Genomic DNA, 20,024 nt, shown 5'->3' on the forward strand with positions numbered 1-20,024 from the left:
TGAAGAGAAGAGTTTGGGTTGTCCCTGGGATGTCTGAGGAGTTCAGCATGAACATTGGTTTGAGGCAGGGAAGCACTCTCAGCCCACTCATGTTTATAATGGTGTTGGAGCTGGTAAACAGGAAGGTGAGCTTGAGGGGTAGTATGAGGAGGATGCTGTATACGAATGATCTAGCTGTTGTGGTGGACAGGGTGGGAGATGCAGGATGTACTGGGGGAGTGGAAGGAGGCATTTGGGAAGCATGGGTTGAAGATGAAGTTGGACATAACTGAGGTGATGTGGGTCGGGCATTAGAGAAAATAAATGAATGTCAGGTTAGAGTGGAAGTAGATCAGGCAGGGAAATAGGTTTGCGTATCTTGGGAGGTAGACAGTCACTGGGGATGGTAAGTCTGAGGCAGAGGTGCAGAGGAGGATTCAAGTGGGTGCGAATGCATGGAGGATAGTAGAGGGAGTAATGACAGACAGAAAGATATCAAGAAAATTGAAAGGGAAGGTTCTGATGTCATGTGTAACGCTGGCCTACCTTTACATTCTGGAGGTGGTGACAGACAGACACAAAACACCAGAGGTTGCAGGTTTGTGAGAACAATTGGGTCAGGAGGATTGTGGGAGTGAAGAGGGTGGATAGGAGAACTGATGAATTGAGGGAGGAGATTGGCATGCAGATGAGATTGGTGAAATGCCAGTCGAGATGGGCTGGATACTTGGTGTGGATTGGGGAATAGAGAATGTCAAAGAGAGCGGATCGGTTGAGAGAGCAAGGCGAGAGGAAAAGAGGTAGACAATGGTTGAGATAGGAGGATTGTTTGAGGAGGAATATCCATAAGGTAGGGGTGGTTGGAGAGTGGAGAGAGTTGACTGAGTTCAGAGAGGGGTGGGAGGAGTATCGTGATCGAGGCAAGGTACAAATGTCGTGCCATCGGACCTCACCCCTTATAAAGGGAAGAGGAGGAGAATTAAGATAGTAGTGCATGAAAGAGATTAAGAGATATCGGATGCACCAGTGATGGAAGCCCATCCCTATGTGATAGAGCAGGTGTTAGTCCCTGACATTTTGTCTGTGTGAACAGCCATAATTCTGTGACGTGGAGGTTGCTCTCTAACAAGTCAGAGAGATATGGGCTTTTACAAGAACATGGTCAGAGAAGTTATGATTGATTGACTGATTGACAATTTGTTTACTTTGGCACTTTTGTTTTGTCTTTTTTTTTTTTGGTTGCAGTTATTTTGGAAGTGATTGTTGGTGTGTGTCTTGCGCAGAGTTCTCTCGGGAAAACATGGCTTCTCACCCAGCCATCCGTGCTCTCCGTGCTCACCTAGATTTGTCGCATGCCTGTGGTTTTGTGGAATTGGTATCTCCATTGGGTCGAGCACAGAAAAGCCGCGACATTGACCGGGACATCTCCAGTGTGTCCTTGCTTCTAATCGAGCCACTCAATAATTTTCCATCAAGTTTCAACATACAACATTCACTAGCTTTTATTTACTTTTGATGTTGCATAGTTGTTTTTTTGTTGGGGGGTATGTCTTACAGGTGTCATCAGTGGCTTTGAGTCTCCTGCTGACTCTGGTAGTGCAGACTCTTTTGAAATGGTTGTTCCTGAGATTGAAAGCACTGATCGAAACTCCCCATACCGTGCTTCAGATATCTGCACCCCAAAAGGTTTTCCTCTGCACTTGATTTCTCAGACACCCCATGTCACAGCTTTTGCTGTACTTTTCCATCTTCTCACACTTATTGTTCCTTCAACTTCCTTGCTTGTGTGCAGTACCATCTCGGGATCCAGCACCCGTTTGCCCGGAGGACTGGGTACCGCTGGAGGTTTGTTTTGGAATACCACTCTTTGATGCAGAGTTGAACCGGCGTGTGTGCGAGAAAGTAGCACGGCACAAGCTCTGCCGCAAAGAACGGTAAATTATTCACACTAGATGCTTGCTGATTCAGTGTGGCAGTGAGCCAAATAGTTATTGATGGAGTTTTAGCTTTCTGATTGTTCTTTCAGTTGTTTGTACTCATTATTGAATATTTCATCGGTCTTGATGCGTCAGAAGGTGAGTCACCCAACCCATAGTCTTCCTTTGTGATTCATTTGGCTGAAGGTTTTGTCAAAACTGATCTTCAGGAAGTTCACATTACGAATAAAACTTCTGCCAATATAATGAAAATCATTGTTGTTGAAGCTTCTGAATAAAGTTACTTGGGACAAGAAAAAAGAAAATGGGGGTATTTACTTGAACGATTGGCAGTACCCCCGATCACTCGCCAGTTGTGTTGTCCAATCCAAATTGATGTAGGATTTAAAAAACGTTAATTTTTTTTTTAGATCCTTTTGGAGGATCTCGAAGTCTTACTCACGTTGTTCTTCTTGTGGACTTTTTTGTTTCACAGCCTACAGTTTTCATCGAAACTTCCTGAAACTTGGCATATATATGTAAAAAAATACCCTGCACAGACAGTAACCATCTCCGATTTTGAAAATTCCTCCTACAAAAAAAGTTATGACGTCAAAATATCTCCGCTAATGGAAATCGACTAAAAATTATCTCAAACTCGGCAAGCTTTTTGAATTCTGTTTGCGGAAATCGAACAGGGCATCAGCAGAGATGAATTACCGCACATATGATACATCACTATGACGTCATATCAATTTTTATGACGTCATTCCTATTTATGTTTCACAACCCAGAGTTTTCATCGGATCTTCGTGAAACTTGCCATGTATATGCAGAAAGCCCACGCGCAGGCAGTAACCATCTCCGATTTTGGAAATTCATCCTAGAAAAAATTGACGTCATAATATCGCCGCTAATGGAAATCGCCTATACCATTATCTCCGAAACTAGGCAAGCTGTTTGAATTTTGTTTGTGGGAATCAAGCCAGGCATTAGCACAGATAATTTATCGCAAACCTGATACATCACAATGACGTCATATTCGTTTTTATTATGTCATCATTAAGAGGACGAGGATCTTAACTTATTCAAGCTTGTTTATTGCACCTTTCACTTCACCTGGATAGAATCTACTAAAACTCTTATCAACAGCTGCAATTCTTCCCATCTTGTGAGGTCACCTGGTGAAAGTTTCTGGACTGCTGGCTTGGTTTGACGTTTGAGTGCAAGTGGCAGGAACTTGGATTTTGTTTCGGGTGTCAGCAATGATAGGCCTACTCTTTGTGAAAAACACTGTCGGATCTTTAACTTCCACCAAGTGTGTAGACCTTTAAGCTATCCTGTCAGTCCTTCACCTGTATAGAATCTTCTTCTTCTTCTTCTTCTTCTTCTTCTTCTTCTTCTTCTTCTTCTTCTTCTTTTGGCTGCTTCCATTAGGGGTCGCCACAGCGGATCATCCGTCTCCATTTCGCTCTGTCCTTCACATCTTCCATTGTCACACCAACCACCCACAAGTCTGCCCTCACCACATCCATAAACCTCCTCTTTGGGCTTCCTCTTCTTCTCCTACCTGGCAGCTCCATCCTTAGCATCCTTCTCCCGATATACCCTGCATCCCTCCTGTGCACATGTCCAAACCATCTCAATCTTGCCTCTTTCACTTTGTCTCCAAACTTTCCTACCTGCGCTGTCCCTCTAATATACTCATTTCTAATCCTGTCAATCCTCGTCACTCCCAACGAGAATCACAGCATCTTTTACTCTGCCACCTCCAGCTGTGCTTCCTGTCTTTTTGTCAGCACCACCGCCTCCAAACCACACAACATAGCTGGTCTCACTACCGTCTTGTATACTTTCCCTTTCACTCTTGCAGATACCCTCCTATCACAAATCACTCCTGAAACTCTTCTCCACCCACTCCATCCTGCCTGCACTCTCTTCTTCACTTCTCTACCACACTCTCCGTTACTTTGGACAGTTGATCCCAAGTATTTAAACCCATCCACCCTCACCACCTCAACTCCTTGCAACCGCACCATTCCGCCACCCTCCCTCATTTATGCACATGTACTCCGTCCGTCTTATTCCGACTGACTTTCATTCCCCTTCTCTCCAGTGCGTACCTCCACCTCTCGAGGCTCGCCTCAGCCTGCTCCCTACTCTCACTACAGATCACGATGTCATCCGCGAACATCATAGTCCATGGAGACTCCTGTCTGATCTCATCCGTCAACCTGTCCATCACCATTGCAAATAGGAAAGGGCTCAAAGCCGGTCCTTGATGCAATCCCACCTCTACCTTAAACCAGTCCGTCATTCCTACCGCACACCTCACCGCTGTCACACTGTCCTCATACATATTCTGCACCACCCTCACATACTTCTCTACCACTCCCAACTTCCTCCTACAATACCACAACTCCTCTCTTGGCACCCTGTCATAAGCTTTCTCTAAATCCACAAACACACAATGCAACTCCTTCTGGCCTTCCCTATACTTCTCCATCAACATTCTCGAAGCAAACATTGCATCTGTAGTGCTCTTTCCTGGCATAAACCCATATTGCTGCTCACAGATCATCACCTCTCCTCTCAACCGAGCTTCCACTACTCTTTCCCATAACTTCATGGTGTGGCATATCAACCTTATACCTCTGTAATTACCACAGCTCTGCACATCACCCTTATACTTAAAATCGGGAACAGTACACTTAATCTCCACTCCTCAGGCATCCTCTCACTATCCAAGATTTTATTGAACAATCTGGATAAAAACTCCACTGCCATCTCTCCTAAACATTTCCATGCCTCCACTGGTATATTATCTGGGCCAACCACCTTTCCACTCTTCATCCTCTTCATAGCTGTCCTCACTTCATCCTTACTAATCTGCCACACTTCCTGATTCACTATCTCTACCTCTTCCAACCTTCTCTCTCTCATTTTTCTTCATTCATCAGCTCCTCAAAGTACTCCATCCACCTTCTCAACACACTCTCCTCGCTTGTCAGCACATTTCCATCTGCATCCTTTATCACCCAAACCTGCAGCACATCCTTCCCAGCTCGGTCCCTCTGCCTGGCCAATTGGTACAAATCCTTTTCCCCTTCCTTTTGTATCCAACTTCTCATACAGTCGCCATATGCCTTTTCCTTAGCCTTCGCCACCTCTCTCTTCGCCTTGTACTCCACTCCTTGTCCACACCACTCCTTGTAATCCTGCCTACTTTCTTCATCTCTCTGACTATCCCAATTCTTTTTCGCCAACCTCTTCTTCATTATACTTTCCTGTACTTCCTCGTTCCACCACCAAGTCTCCTTGTCTTCCTTCCTCTGTCCAGATGTCACACCAAGTGCCATCCTAGCTATCTCCCTCACCACTTCTGCAGTCGATGCCCAGTTGTCCCACACCTCTTTACCACCATCCAACACATGTCTCACCTCCTGCCTGAATTTCACGCAACAGTCTTCCTCCTTCAGCTTCCACCATCTGGTCCTTGGTTCAGCCCTCACTCTCTTCCTCAACTTCACCACCAAAATCATCTTACAAACCACCATCCGATGTTGTCCAGCTACACTCTCCCCTGCCACCACCTTACAGTCTCTAATCTCTTTCATGTTGCATCTCCTGCTTAAGACATAGTCCACCTATGTGCACCTTCCTCCGCTCTGGTACGTCACCCTGTGTTCCTCCTTCTTAAAATACGTATTTACCACCCCCATTTCCATTCTTTTTGCAAAATCCACCGCCATCTGCCCTTCCACATTCCTCTCGTTGACACAGTACCTACCCATCACCTCCTCATAATCTCTATTCCCTTCCCCAACAAGCCCATTGAAAACAAGCCCAAGCTCCAATCACCAATCTTTCTTCCTTGGACACACTCTCCACCACTTCATCAAACTCACTCCAGAAATCTTCTTTCTCCTCCATCTCACACCCCACTTGCGGGGCATATGCACTGATGACATTCATCACCACCCCTTCAATTTCCAACTTCACACTCATCCATTGGTCAGACACTCTCCTCACCTCCAATATCCTCTTAACATAATCCTCCTTCAGGATTACCCCTACACCATTTCTCCTCCCATCCACACCATGGTAGAACAGTTTGAAACCACCTCTGATGCTCCTAGCCTTACACCCCATCCACTTGGTCTATTGTACACACAGTATGTCTACCATTCTCCTCTCCATCATATCAGCCAACTCTCGCCCTTTGCCAGTCATAGTACCAACATTCAAAGTTCCAACTCTCACCTCCACACTTCTACCCTTCCTCCTCTCCCACTGCCTCTGGACACGCCTCCCCCCTCTCCTCCTCCTTCGCCCAGCAGTTACACAGTTTACACCGGTACCCTGCTGGCGAACATTACCGGTGGCGGTCATTGGTAACCCGGGCCTCGACCGATCCGGTTTATGATCCGCATATTGATTTGGCACAGATTTTACGCCGGATGCCCTTCCTGATGCAACCCTCCCCATGTATCCGGGCTTGGGACCGGCGCTGAGAGTGCACTAACTTGTGCAACCACAGTGGCTGGGTTCTTCACCTTCACCTGCATAGAATACAGCTACTTAAACCCGTGACCATTTTCTTGTGCTACTTTGGTGTGCGTTAACATTGCTACAGTCGATTAGGAGCTTCTATTAAATTGTGGTGATGATTGATATGCAGACACAAAATGAAAGATGGGGATTTGTTTCCTTACAGAAAAATGTCAATGGAATTTATGGACATTTGATATCAATCCATTATGAAGGATGACAATAGAAAAACATCCACCATAGAGGCTGTGTGAGGATCCCAGTCCATTGTCATTCCTTAACAACTTTATCTCCATCTCGATGGAGTTTATTTGCATCTTTATTTTATTTTTTTTGCAGATAAGCATCTTTTTCTTTCTCTTGTATCTAATTTTGTGTTTACCTGTATGCCATTGTTGTGAGTTATTGAAAGCAGCTTGGAGTCGATCCCATTAAATGAATTAACATATTCCAATGGACAAGAGCTTTGATTCCCATTTGCTATAATTACATAAGTTGACAGTTCCAACTTAATAAATGAAGGATTAATTAATCTTTACAGATTCAAATTTTTACCAATTTGAATTGTCTCCATAATGTATCTATTTTAATTATTGTTGAGACTGTACAAGAGTTAAGTACTTGGTGGTTTTAATTTTTGATATTCATTCATTCCTTCATTCATGTACCACCATCTTTGATTCATTTTTCTTTATTACCTCTGCCACTGTAGGCTCGGCTAAGTTAGGTTAGGCGAGGCTTGGGAGCATGCACCGGAGCAGCACGTCGCTGCATCCACTTTCCTTCGGTACTCCAGGGGCCTCTGTCTGGCCATCCCCCAGGCAGATGCCCAGCCCATCCCCATCTCCTTGAGATGCCGATCTACCTGCTGCAACCACGAGGCACGGGGTCATCCCGTTGGCCTTCTCCACTCATTAGGCTCCCTCGATGAGGGAATCTGTTGAGCAGGATCAGTGTCAGGAAATCAAGCCACATGTCCACACAACCATAGCTGAAACCGAAGGTGGACGGAGGTTATGTTTTCACCCCTGTTTGTTTGTTGCTTGTGAAATTGAATATTCACAAGTGTATTGGTTGGTCGAGTCTGTTATTCTGTCTGTGTGTCTGTCTATTTGTTTGTATGTCAATCTTTGTTTTTCACAAAGAGTACGCTATCATTGCTGGCACAGGTTAAATCTTTACTCCGATCTTCACGAAACTTAACCGACTGATAGAGGTAGTCACAAGAAAGAAGCTTGTTGTTTTTGTGGTCAATAGGTTAAAGGTCAAAGTCACATAAATCATAGATTTTCTTTTCATCCATTTGATTTGATATCCATATGTAGAAAACTGCATAGAACAACGGAAAACATGGGTAGACTGTGAACCCTCGTCGAGGTGAATCCTTGGTCGACCCATGGAAATATGTCTATTAATTACTTATTATTGGACCTTAACTACATCTATTAATTATGGACTCTTGGAACATACCTTTTAGACATGTATACCTTGAGCCCTTGCACCTTTTAGACCTTTGATACCCTTTTTACCTTTAAAGACCATTTATATGCCCTCTAGACCCTTTCAACCTTTTTATATCCTTTAGAATGCTTGGACCCCTTTACCCTTTAGATATTTTAGACCTTTTCAGACCCCTTGTACTTGTGAAGACCTTTATACCATTTAGACTCCTTAGACCCTTTATACCTGCAACTACTGTTGAAACATACCCTTTAAACCTTTTAGACCCCTTTACAACTTCTTAGATAACTCGGATCCATTATAGTTACGAGCCCCTTAGACCCTTTAGGACCCTTAGATACTTGAGACCTTATAGACCCTGTTCGACCCCAAAGACTCTGTTTGAGCCTTGAGAACTCTAAAACCCTATACACCCCATTAGATTCTTTAGAACCCTTGCACCCTTAAGACTCCATTAGAACCCCAACACCTTATGGACCCTTTGGAACCTATAGATCCTGTTAGATGCTTCCTGAAGATATTTATATCCTTTAGACTGCTTGACCCAATGACCCTTAGACCCCTTTAGACTCTAATTATTGGAAAATATGCTTTAGATCTTTAGACCCCTATAGACCTCTACACCCCTTAGACCTGCAGATCTATTAGACCCTTTTAGATGCACACCACACAAATATCTAGAGTCTTCTTGAAAGATGCAAACTTTTTTCAGCAAGTATTGCACAATCTCCACCCATCTTGAGGCAGGGTACTCCACAAGGTAGAACATAATTTGCATGTTGGGTCAATTAATTGGTTCACCAATCAAAACCTCGAAGCATGTTATTTATTTGGATTTTGCAAGTATCATGATGTGCACATCTTTCTTGTTATTTTGCAAAAAAAAATTTTTGCCAAGTATGTTGATCAGACCATTGATTTTAAGGTCAAAGGTCTGGTCTGAGGACAAATTTCTAAAATCGTCATTTTTTTTTTCATCCGATTGACTTGAAATTTGAACAAGATTTGCATATTGCATCACTGAATTGGGAAACCAACTATTTTGGAGGTCAACAGGTCAAAGGTCAACTCAACGTTAAACTTCTAAAATCATCTATTTTTATTTGAAAAATCGTCAATTTTCATCCGATTGATTTGAAAGTTAAACAGCAATTGCATGGTACATTACTGAATTGGGAAATCAAGTATTTTTGGAATCAAAAGGTCAAAGGTCATCTCAAGGTCAAACTTCTAAAATCAATTTCAATCTGAAAAATAATCAATTTTCATCCGATTAATCTGAACTTTGAGATTGTCAATTTTAATCTTAATTAAATGGACAATTTAATATATCCATGGCAATCTTTGGGGGGGGGGGGGTGGATTTTGCAAGTATCGTGCTCTGTATGATGTCTTTTTCTTGTTATTCTGTCTGTCTGTCTTTCAACCGCAATACAGGTCACAATTTTAAACCGATCTTCATGAAACTTCACCAAGTTATCGAAGTAGTCACAACTGAGAAGCCTCATTGATTTTGAGGTTATAGGTCATCTTGTGATCGTTTCTAAAATCGTCATTTTTTCATCTGATCGACTTGAAAATGAAATGGCAATTGCATAATACCTCACTGAATTGGGAAAGCAACTATTTTTAGATCAACGGTCAAAGGTTAACTCAAGGTTAACCTTCTAAAATAAATTTTCATCTGAAAAAAATAAATTTTCATCCGATTGACAATTTTAATCTTAATGAAATGCACAATTTGATGTATCCATGGCAACTTTTTTTTGTGGGTGGGGTGTGGACTGGACTGTAAATAGCATGCTGAGCATGACGTGCATCATATGAATGTGAAACTTTACAAAGACTCTGAACAATAACAAATACAAACACACATCTCTTTATTCGTTGTTGTTTTCGTGGACTTCTGAACAACAACAAATTTTATGCTGGAGAGACCGAGGAGCCTTTTCCTTGTTGTTTATTATTATTATTATTATTTTTTGGTCAGTTTGCTCCTGGAATGTCTGTTCCAGAGGTCAATGTAAAGTTTGACTCGTATTAAAGTCTTCTTGTGTATGGTTTACTCATATTTCCTTGTTTTATTTCATTGAAAGTGTATTTTTGGTTTGTCGACACAATTGCCAAATGTAACTAAATATCGTCTCTTTTTGTTACACATGAAAATATAACAAAGTCCTCATTCCTATGAATACCTCACAGTGATATATTTCCGTAACCATTTTGCACATTTTCTGTGCAGCATATTCTTTAGTGTTTCATTTTTTTTGTTGTTGTCTGCATCATTTCCACAGCCTTGACAAGTTACTTCACACCAGCCGAAAGTTGTCACTTCAGTTGCTTGATTTCATCGTCCGTTTACAGGTACCGTCAGCCAATGATCTGTGCTTTTGACACTCGATTCTAGAGCTTCAACGTCTTATTTTTCGACTGCACGCATTTAGACCGGGGGCCAGTGGGACTTACCTTGCACCCCCCCCCCCCCCGTGACAATTTTTCACTGATACCACAGTGTTCATAAATATCCCAAGTATCAGAAAAAAGATGTTCCCAGAAAAATAACTCATTTGCACTATGTTTTATTAAGCTGTTTCCATTTTTGCATCTATTTAAGCTATCCAAACATTATTCTACATCTCTGACAACAAAGGAAATATGTTCACTTTATTCCTTGACCCTCCAAACGTGTGTAGATTCCTCATTTACAAATTTACCAGAAGTTGAGATATTTACGAAAATGATAATTTCCATAATGGTGGATCATAATTAGCATATCAATGCATTTAAAATTATTTCCACTACTTTTACTCAAACAGAAAATAGTTATGTTTCCCTTAAACTCTAACAGACATCATAAGTCACAGTTATGTATTATATCAGGCCCAGGTAATTAATTATATTGATTAATCTGATTTCGCATGATTTTCGAACAATTCATTGTGCTTTGTATTTTATGCTAATTAGTCTACTTAAAAAAATTCAAAACTTTTAATATATTTTTTTTGAACCTGGCTTGTATCTGGCAACACTTAAGTAATGTATTTTTGACAAAAAACTGACATGTGTGGTAATTACAAGGAAAGAAAATGTAAATTCTTGCATTTTTGTGGGAATTATTGTCTTTAAGTCAAATTTAATTAATCTGCACATGAGCTAATTTGCATAAACAAAATACATTTTAATATGTAAATGTATAAGCTTTAATTTGACACCAATTTTGTGATTTTATTTATATATTTGACAGATATTGATATTTTGCCGATATTTGTGAGATTCGTCTATTTTTGATTGGTTGCCATGGTAACAGCTTAATAAAGCACAGTGCAAATGAGTTATTTCTCTGGGAACATCTTTTTCTGATACTTAGGATATATATATATATATATATATATATATATATATATATATATATATATATATATATATATATATATATATGTATATATGAACACTGTGGTATCAGTGAAAAATTGTTGCAGGGGGTGGTGGGGGTGCAAGGTTGGTCCCACTGGCCCCTGGCCTAATTGACCTCACAATGGCAATTCACTTAAATATTTCAAAAGTTTTTCCAAACATTTTAAGTTGCTAGTTTTATTTTGTCCCTTTGGCGTTGTCCAAAATTATTGTGCCGCTTCAAGGTATTCTGTGTGGTTTGTGCAAGCATTTGTTATGGAATTGACATCTTGACAAATAATTGTCATGGCATAAACATTTGTACTCGTGACTATTATGTAACCCTTGTCTGAGTTGAGCTTCCTATTTTTGAGAGTGCCTGCAGATTCGCTTGACCACACTTTGTGTTATTCCGCATTTCTGATTGAACCCCATGTCCCCCAAAGTTTATTTTAGAATTTCTAGTTGCATCAGAGTTATCACAAGCAACTGTTTTTCCGATGTAGACCAAGTCATCTGCTGTTCTCTTTTAATGATTTTATTTCCTCCATGCCAACCTCCTGTTCTTCTCCCACAGGATCCAAGTTTTTTTGCTTCAGGCACAGCAGTGGCACCATCTATACCAGCACTAGGGGAGCATGGAGTTCCTCTCCCAGCAGTAAATCTGGCTTTTATTGATGGCAGGCTCTCACCTTGGCAGGGGAAACTCCTACACTCAGTCGATCTCCCTGCCCACATGGACCATCTTACCATCCCAGAACCATGATGTAAAATGTGCGGATACAAAGGTCTTGCCAAAGTTCAAGACCGCGTTTTTATCCGAGAAAAATATCAACAGATGTGACCTGCCTTTGTCTCCTTGCTGCTCTCTTACTTGCAATGTCAGTACTCATTTGAGGGATTGAGGTGTTGGAGGTAGAAGAAGAAATGAGAAAATGAGCAATTTTCTTCCAGGTCACCTGTTGCTTTACCTGTGTCTTATACCTCACGTTGTGATTTATTTCACCCCCCCCCCACCCCTACTCCACCTCCTCGTGCAATGTTCCTGCATGATGGCATGTTCAGACTCTCGTTCAGGTACTTATTTCTAACATTTTCTGACAACTATTTGGAGAAATGTACAAAAAACTTTTTTTTCTCTCTCTCATGTCAGGCCACAGATGTTTAAAATTTAGGAATGAAAGGTTGGAGCAAGAAGATTGTGTTTCTGTGCTGTGTAAAATCTCCTACCTTCACCACAGAGATACTGAAAGTATTTGTGAAAGCTAGTTATAATAAAATGCATCATAACTTAAGCAGGAATGATGGCAAAAAATAAAATTGGTGTCGAAGTAACTACTACAGTACAGTATTTGGCTGTTGAGTAAAAATTGTCCTGATCATGTGTTCATGATTTTGGGCAGATCTCTGTGATGTATTGCTCATCAGTCAAAACTAAGTGTATTGTGTAGCACAAGCATACAAGCTCTTGTGAACCTTAAAATGTGAGTTAAAACTGGTATAGTTTATGTCTGAAAACAAATGTGAAGTTTTCAACTGCAATGACATTTCGTGGACATTCGGTTCTGCTGACCATTTTTTTTTATTATTACACAGAGGTTTATGTAGATCCTCCTTAAAGTAAACCGACTTAAAGAGTTAAACATTCCTGGGAATGCTGCTTTATCATAAATTTGTGTAGTTGACCATTCACATCCATCCATCCATTGGGACCATATTCTGTGCAGAGCGTTGGTGCTGCCTAAGCAGTCTCCTTGGCTATTGGGAACAATCCTGGACTGGTCGCCACTCCGACACAGGATACCAGCAAGCTGGCACTCATTTTGCCAACCTCGGAAGGATGACAGGCAGAGTCAACCCCACCTGGTATTAATTCAACAGCCGAGCAGAACTTGAACTCGGGATCCTCGGATCCCAAGCCCACCACCCTAACCATTAAGGCAACACCAGGCATATTTGACCATCAGGTGGCAAATTTGTGTCCTTTGTTAAATTGTACAGTTTGGAGAACCCAACCAAGTTGTTGTTTTCAATTATTAAACCCCAACATTTTAATTATAACACATTTACAGTGGAATAGATTCTGATGTTTTTGTGCTCTATGAACTTGCTGAGAATGTCAAAAATCGACATAATAACCAGTTTTTAATGTCCTTGTAGAATATGATTAACATTGAGCACTGCTGTGGCTGACTGTAGGACACGTAAACCATTGGTGAATAAAACTAAGAATCATCTGTGGAGACATAATCATTATGAGAAAGTTAGAAACCTACAGATGAGGGAACGCATCAGTTTTGCTTTTTTGTTTTTTAACATTTCATGACAAGTCGCCATTCCTTCACAAGGGAGACGACTTGAAACTTCTCATTGAACTATTGGAATTGAACCCATGTCAGTGAGAATAGTCTTTGTAACTACTCAGCAACATCTACTCTCTGGAGATGAGTCCTGAGGAGGAAATCACAAGTTCAGCTTCTTCTTTTGAGGCTGTAGTGCGGTCTGAACCTTAGCCAACTCGTCTGGTCACATTCGTTGTTTATCTTGGAGTCACATTTTGCAACGTGTCATTCCGTTGAACAAATTTAAACTACTTGCCCCAACTTCTGTAGCATAGCCTGACCCTGGTCATTGCAGTTTGTCTGCTCAGCTATCAAGTGCCTATGTGGCTGGAAGCTGTATAGGTGATTAATTAATTCATTAATGGCTTACAGCACCCAAAGTGGTTTCAACACATTGCAAAAATAATTAATACTGCATTGGTATCATATACCCCATGGCTCAATGCATTTGGCCTCCAGGGGGAGCATACTAACCTTTGAACTGTGTCATCTTGAGTTTGATTCCCAAACCAAACTATAAACTGTTTTACAGGCACTTATTTGCGTCAAGTGCACCGTCCTCCATACTAGACGGTGAGTGGGGATCCCGTCTCCTGATATTAATTAAAGTCCCCACAGAATCTTTCACTGACAGTCGGCAAGTATGGATTTCTGGCCAAGTTCCAAAGATTCCTGCCCTGACTACTGCTGGGTACAAGCCACCAAATGTATTTCCTTTCCAAGGAAGCTGCTTGGACATTCCTTGATACCCTGGAAAGGATATGGGACTAAACCATCCATCCATCCATATAATCGCACAATGCAATTTTGAGACGGGATTAAAGTCCGAGGCTTTCTCATCGAATTTAAACATTCCTCATTTGGTTACAACTATTTTGCACTTTTCCCTAACCCTCTTCTCTCCCGCCAATCAAAATTCTCTCCTGTCTCCTTGGGCAAAGACTTGGCATAAGGAGAAACAGGTCAGTTCTGCTTTGTTATCCTTTTGAAGGACTATATAGTTTAATCTAATAAAAGTGGAGAAATTCCTCATGTTAAATATTTCTTAATAAAAAAAAAATGAATCTTGGGTGGTTTCCTTTTCCCATTTTTTTTTTTTTTGCCAATCAAAGCAGGTTCTTTTTTGTTCTTCTTTTCTTTCTCTTCTTTTACATTTGATATCTCCTACAATCCACACCATCTGCTTTTTATCATTACTTGCTTCAATTTCTCATCCATTCATGAAATAATTTTATCCCTCCTTTTAAAGGACATTACTGTCGTGTTTGGAAACGATAGGACTATGATTCCAACCAGTATTTGTTAAACGCTGAATATGTTGAATAAAATTACAGTTGTCATAAAATTAGTCTGATGCGTGTCCTGAGTTACTGCATCTTGATTTCAGTTGTGCATTGCATTCAAAATGAGTCATGAAATGATTTGTTTCCTTCACACAATTTTTGCATATTGTCTGGTGCTTTGATTGCACAAAGTTGTTTTTTTGCCAATTCGGAGATAATTATACAGTGATTGTCTGCAATTTCATTAAAGTTAACCAAAAGTGATCTGGTTTGTGATTTAAAAACCATTTTCAATGAATAAGTAAAGTTAATGCATTAATATTTTTTCAATAATTAGTCATAAAGTATCACAGTACAACTTTAACGGCTCCAATTATTCCAAGCTTCTGGTTGGGTTGGTGGTGGAGCTCCCCCCCCCCACCAGTCTTGTGTAAAACAGCCTGCTAGCATGTTGTTGCTGCTGTTGTTACCCCATGCACACAAAGCGAAAAGCAGGTTTAAGTAATAGGTTCCTGTCTGTCTGTCTGTCCTGTTCATCTACAAATGGAAATTTATGATCAAGGAGCAAGTTGATTTCAATGTAATGTTATATTTTGAACATGAACCTGCAGATGAACAGTACTTTGCCTCTGAATTTGTCCCGATCGCACATGTGCAGAGAGGAGTGAGATACTTTTCATGCCTCTGCTAGCGAAGTCTCTGACGGCATGTTTTTGAGTTGTACGTATGTCCGTCCATGCTAATTTTATTTTTTCTCTGCAACTGCTTATCCGAATGACAAATTTTAACCATCGGTGCGGCAACTCATGTAGAATATTTTAATAAGTATGACGTCATAGGTCACATGGTGTGGCAGCCATGTTGGAAAAAAGGAAAAACTTTTGACCTCTGTATCTCAAACCGCTCCATGGAAACATTAAAACTTGGCACGTCTCAAGTACTCTCCATGGGAAAGAAGTGATTTTTTTATGTCATAGGTGGCTTCGTTTTGACGTCATAATTGCATACATCAAATGCCTTATCCACTCAGTAAGACATTTTTGAGAGTCACCTTGGGCTAAATTGTATGGGGGAAATAAATTGATGTCATCAGTCACGTGGTTCGGCAGCCATCTTATTTTTAAACATAAAAACCTTCAAAAGTCATCTCTGAAATGGCTGAACAGATCAATGCGCAACTTTACAGGTATGGTCGCCTATCCATGAGGAACAAAAAATTCTCCACCTATGATGTCAGGTCACATGGTTTCGCAGTGATGATTTTTTTGAAGAGTTAACCTTTAAAAACCTCCGTAACGATTTGACAGATCGAGGGGAACTTCACCCACATGTTCCCCAATCCTTGGGGATACCAGGGTGTTCAGGAATAAGTTAATAGGTCACATTATCTGGCAGCCATGTTGGATTAAACAAAAAAAAAATTAAATTATTTTTCTTGAACTGCTTCATCAATCGACGTGAAACTTCACATTTATGATCTAGTCGTCATGTGGAATATATGTTTGAAATTTCAACCTGATCAGATGCATGGTCTGGCAGCCAGAATTATTTAATATTTTGAATTTGGGTTCAAGAATTTTAATGAAACTTGGTACAAGTATGTATAATGATGTAATAATGTCAGCAGACGCAAATCTGGCAACAACGTGACGTCGATGAATGCCCTTCTAGTTTTACTCTGTCTGCCTCTCTGGTAATCAGACAAAATTTAATATCATTCCAAACAGGAAACTTACTGTTTTTATTGATGTCATAAAAGGCATAAAAAAACGCACAAATAATTATTGCAATGTGTTAAATAACTTTCCTAGTCCTTGGACTGTGGTCCCATTCGCTGACTTCAAGTGCCACCCCCCCCCACCCTTTCCAAATAAATTTCTCCACCTTTTCTTTCTCTTCCTATTTTTGATACCGGAGCAGGGGGTTCTCCGGCTTGCTGAGACATACAGCAGAAGCCTGAGCGCATCTACATCTGCCCAAAATGTGACACTTGGAACCAGAAGACATACTTCCATCGAATGCAACAGCTGCCAGGAATGGCTCCACTGAACACGCTCCAATCTCACAACAACCTCGCACGACAATAGAAACCGAACATCCTGTCATATGCTTTTTGTCATCGGACTGGAAGTGGCAGGGTGTCTGGTTTAGGTAATAGGATGTTCCTAACTGGTCAATTTGGTTGTGTATTCTCATCTTAGTTATCATAATTATGATCCAACAACATTGCTTCTATTTCCTAAACATCGGAGCAATACACCCTTAATCATTTATTCCTTGCATGTCATGAAAATCAAGATGGTGGCAAGTGAGATGACTTGTCAATGATCACATGAGGCCTGCTTCGTATATCGACTATTGCTGGACTGCAGGGTTAGTCTTGCATATGATGGACAATATATATATATATATATATATATATATATATATATATATATATATATATATATATATATATATATATATATATATATATATATATATATATATATATATATATATATTTGATGAAGGAGCTCATTAATGATGTTCTGCACGGATTACTTGCAAATTCTGGAGACTTTCACACTGACTGCATACAAAAGGTATCATTTCAATTTTACATGTGTCATGTGTCAACACTGGAGAACACTCATGTCATTTTTTATAATATACATACAAGTTTAGTGAAGAATCCAAACAAAAGTACAGGCCAGATCGAAGCACCCTCTGTTTTCACAAGGAATAACAAGAAGAATGAACTTTGGAAGCATGAGGAAGCCTTTCGGCCTACCATGTCTGTGTTACACACAGCAGATTAAATAAATCCAACAGGCTGTAGACTTCATTTCATTGGTAGGGGTGAGGGAGGTGTTACATATACAAATAAGATTTATATTTACACGAAAGGTATTATTATTACTTTGTCTTTTTGGGGTGGAGGGAAGCGGTACAAATGTGGTTGCAGGGTGAGGAATGCACAAAGACCAACCACACATTTACCTTTTCACAAGACCCTCCACACAGACATCACAATCACTACACATCTTCTATCTATCTATTCTATGTATAATTAAAACTCTCATCTTGTATGTATGTATGTACGTATGTTCCCGAAATACAGCCAAAACGGAACACGATAGTGCAAACATTTTCGAGCCACCTTACTCACCATTCTCCTGTGGTGTGCAGTATCAAGTTTCGTTCAAATCGGGCAACAAAAAAAATTATAAAAAAATCAATTCCCGATTCAGTCAAGTACTCTTTGAGAGTATTTGATCAATGCAAACAACCTCAGCGGTATAGTTCGCTGGAGCTATCTTTTAAAAAAAATTTTGAAATGATTTTTTTTATCAACCGCTGTCACAACAGGCACCCAACGGGTTCACGGGTCATCTCGTGTATACTATAATCCATCCATTTGGCAAACTAGCAACAAGTCCTGCCAATATGCTGCACCCCTCTATCTATAATGCTTCTTGGGACAGTGGCCTGCAAAACGATTCACTCCCTACCAATAATGCCACATTAAGATGAATTACGAATTATGGAGAAAATTTTTCCAAATGAATATATTTTTTTATAACTGAAGAGATCAAACTAAACAAACACTGTCATAGTTGTATGAGGTTACATGTCAAGAATACCTGAAAAACATGTACAAATCAAAATTCACTGGTTGCAAAAGTTTTCAGCCCCTGAGGTCAGTACTGGGTGAAAGCACCTTTTACAGCAATGACTGTTATGAGTCTTTTTGGGTTGATCTCTACCAGCTTTACACAGTGAGATGGTGAAATGTTTACCCATTCTTCACATGAAAATTGCTCTAGTTCTGCCAAGTTTGATGGGGATCGTTGATGGACTGCAATCTTCAAGTCTCACCATAAATGTTTAATTGGATTCGAGTTAGGACTTTGACAGGACCACTCAAGAACATTTATTTTATTTTTCTTCAGCCACTCCAGTGTGGCTTTATATTTGTGCTTTAGATCATTGTTCTGTTGAAATGTGAATCTCCTTCCCAGTTTCAGATTCAGGACCGACTCAAGCAGGTTCTTATCAAGGGTTCTCCTGTACTTTGCGCCATCCATTGTCCCTTCTATCCGGACAAGCTTGCCAGTCCCTGATGATGAAAAGTTGCCCCATAACATGATGCTGCCACCACCCTGCTTAACAGGGTGGTGTTGAGTGGGTGATGTGCAGTGTTAACCTTGTGCCATACGTAACACTTAATTTAGACCAAAAGGTTCGATTTTTTTCTGACCTGAAAACCTGATTTTTTTTTCTGTTTGTCCAACCACAACAGTCTTCTCCACATGCCTGCGGTATCAACTAGAGGGGGAGCACTCGGTAGAGTGCAAACCTCCGCCGCCAATACTGCTAGGTCACTCAAGTGAACCTGATATCCTATTCATTCAATTTGACGTCAACAGTGCTCACAGAGTTATAGTTTGCAACTTTCCCTTTTACATACTCAATTCATTCGTCATAACTAGATTCCTTGAGACAGAAATTGATTTTACGTGGGTATATCCAGCTGAAGTTCCAAAATCAGCCGCAATTATAATTTTGGCATGTGTTTTGTTGGAAATCCCTTATAACATGTAGAAATGCAAAAAAAAATAAAAAATCGAAATTTTGTTGAAAAAAAAGTTGCAAAATTTTGTCTTTTTTTCTCTAACAATTTTTTTTTTGGGGGGGGGGGGTTGGAAATCACTTAAAACATTTAGAAATGCAAAAACAAAATTCAAATATTTTTTCAAAATGGCCGCCATAGCGGCCATATTGGACTTTGGCCCAAGTCCAAAATCTAATGGCATGATCCTTGGACCATACCTAATCCCCCCACCAAGTTTCGTCGAAATCCGTAAAGGAGCTTTTCCGTAATACTGTTCACAAACAAACAAACAAACAAACATACAGGGGTGAAAACAGTAACCTCCGTCCATCTTCGATGGTGGAGGTAAACTAGAGGGGGAGCACTCGGGAGAGTGCAAAACCCCCGCCGCCAATACTGCTGGGTCACTCAAGTGAATATGTCAACAGTGCTGAGAGTTATAGTTCTTTTCTCCAACATTTTTTTTGGGGGGGGGGTGGGTTGAAAATCACTTAAAACATGT

At 40.5% G+C, this 20,024-nt stretch overlaps 1 protein-coding gene across 3 annotated transcripts in view; it reads left to right on the plus strand.

The window, feature by feature from the left end:
- Positions 1–15,189, plus strand: part of FAM91A1 (family with sequence similarity 91 member A1) — an 88,489-nt gene extending 73,300 nt beyond the window's left edge. For all 3 annotated transcript variants that reach the window (XM_085881443.1, XM_085881442.1, XM_085881444.1), the window contains 5 exons: positions 1,263–1,409; positions 1,537–1,665; positions 1,772–1,913; positions 10,202–10,271; positions 11,878–15,189. In XM_085881443.1, coding sequence (XP_085737569.1) covers positions 1,263–1,409; positions 1,537–1,665; positions 1,772–1,913; positions 10,202–10,271; positions 11,878–12,066 — 677 coding nt within the window. In that variant the 3' untranslated portion in view covers positions 12,067–15,189. The remainder of the gene's footprint in view (positions 1–1,262; positions 1,410–1,536; positions 1,666–1,771; positions 1,914–10,201; positions 10,272–11,877) is intronic.
- The last annotated feature ends 4,835 nt before the right edge of the window (positions 15,190–20,024 follow it).

Source organism: Eptatretus burgeri, chromosome 5, assembly GCF_056783735.1.
Source record: "Eptatretus burgeri isolate ZD-2024b chromosome 5, Ebu_testis_v1, whole genome shotgun sequence".
NCBI classification, from domain to species: Eukaryota; Metazoa; Chordata; class Myxini; order Myxiniformes; family Myxinidae; genus Eptatretus; species Eptatretus burgeri.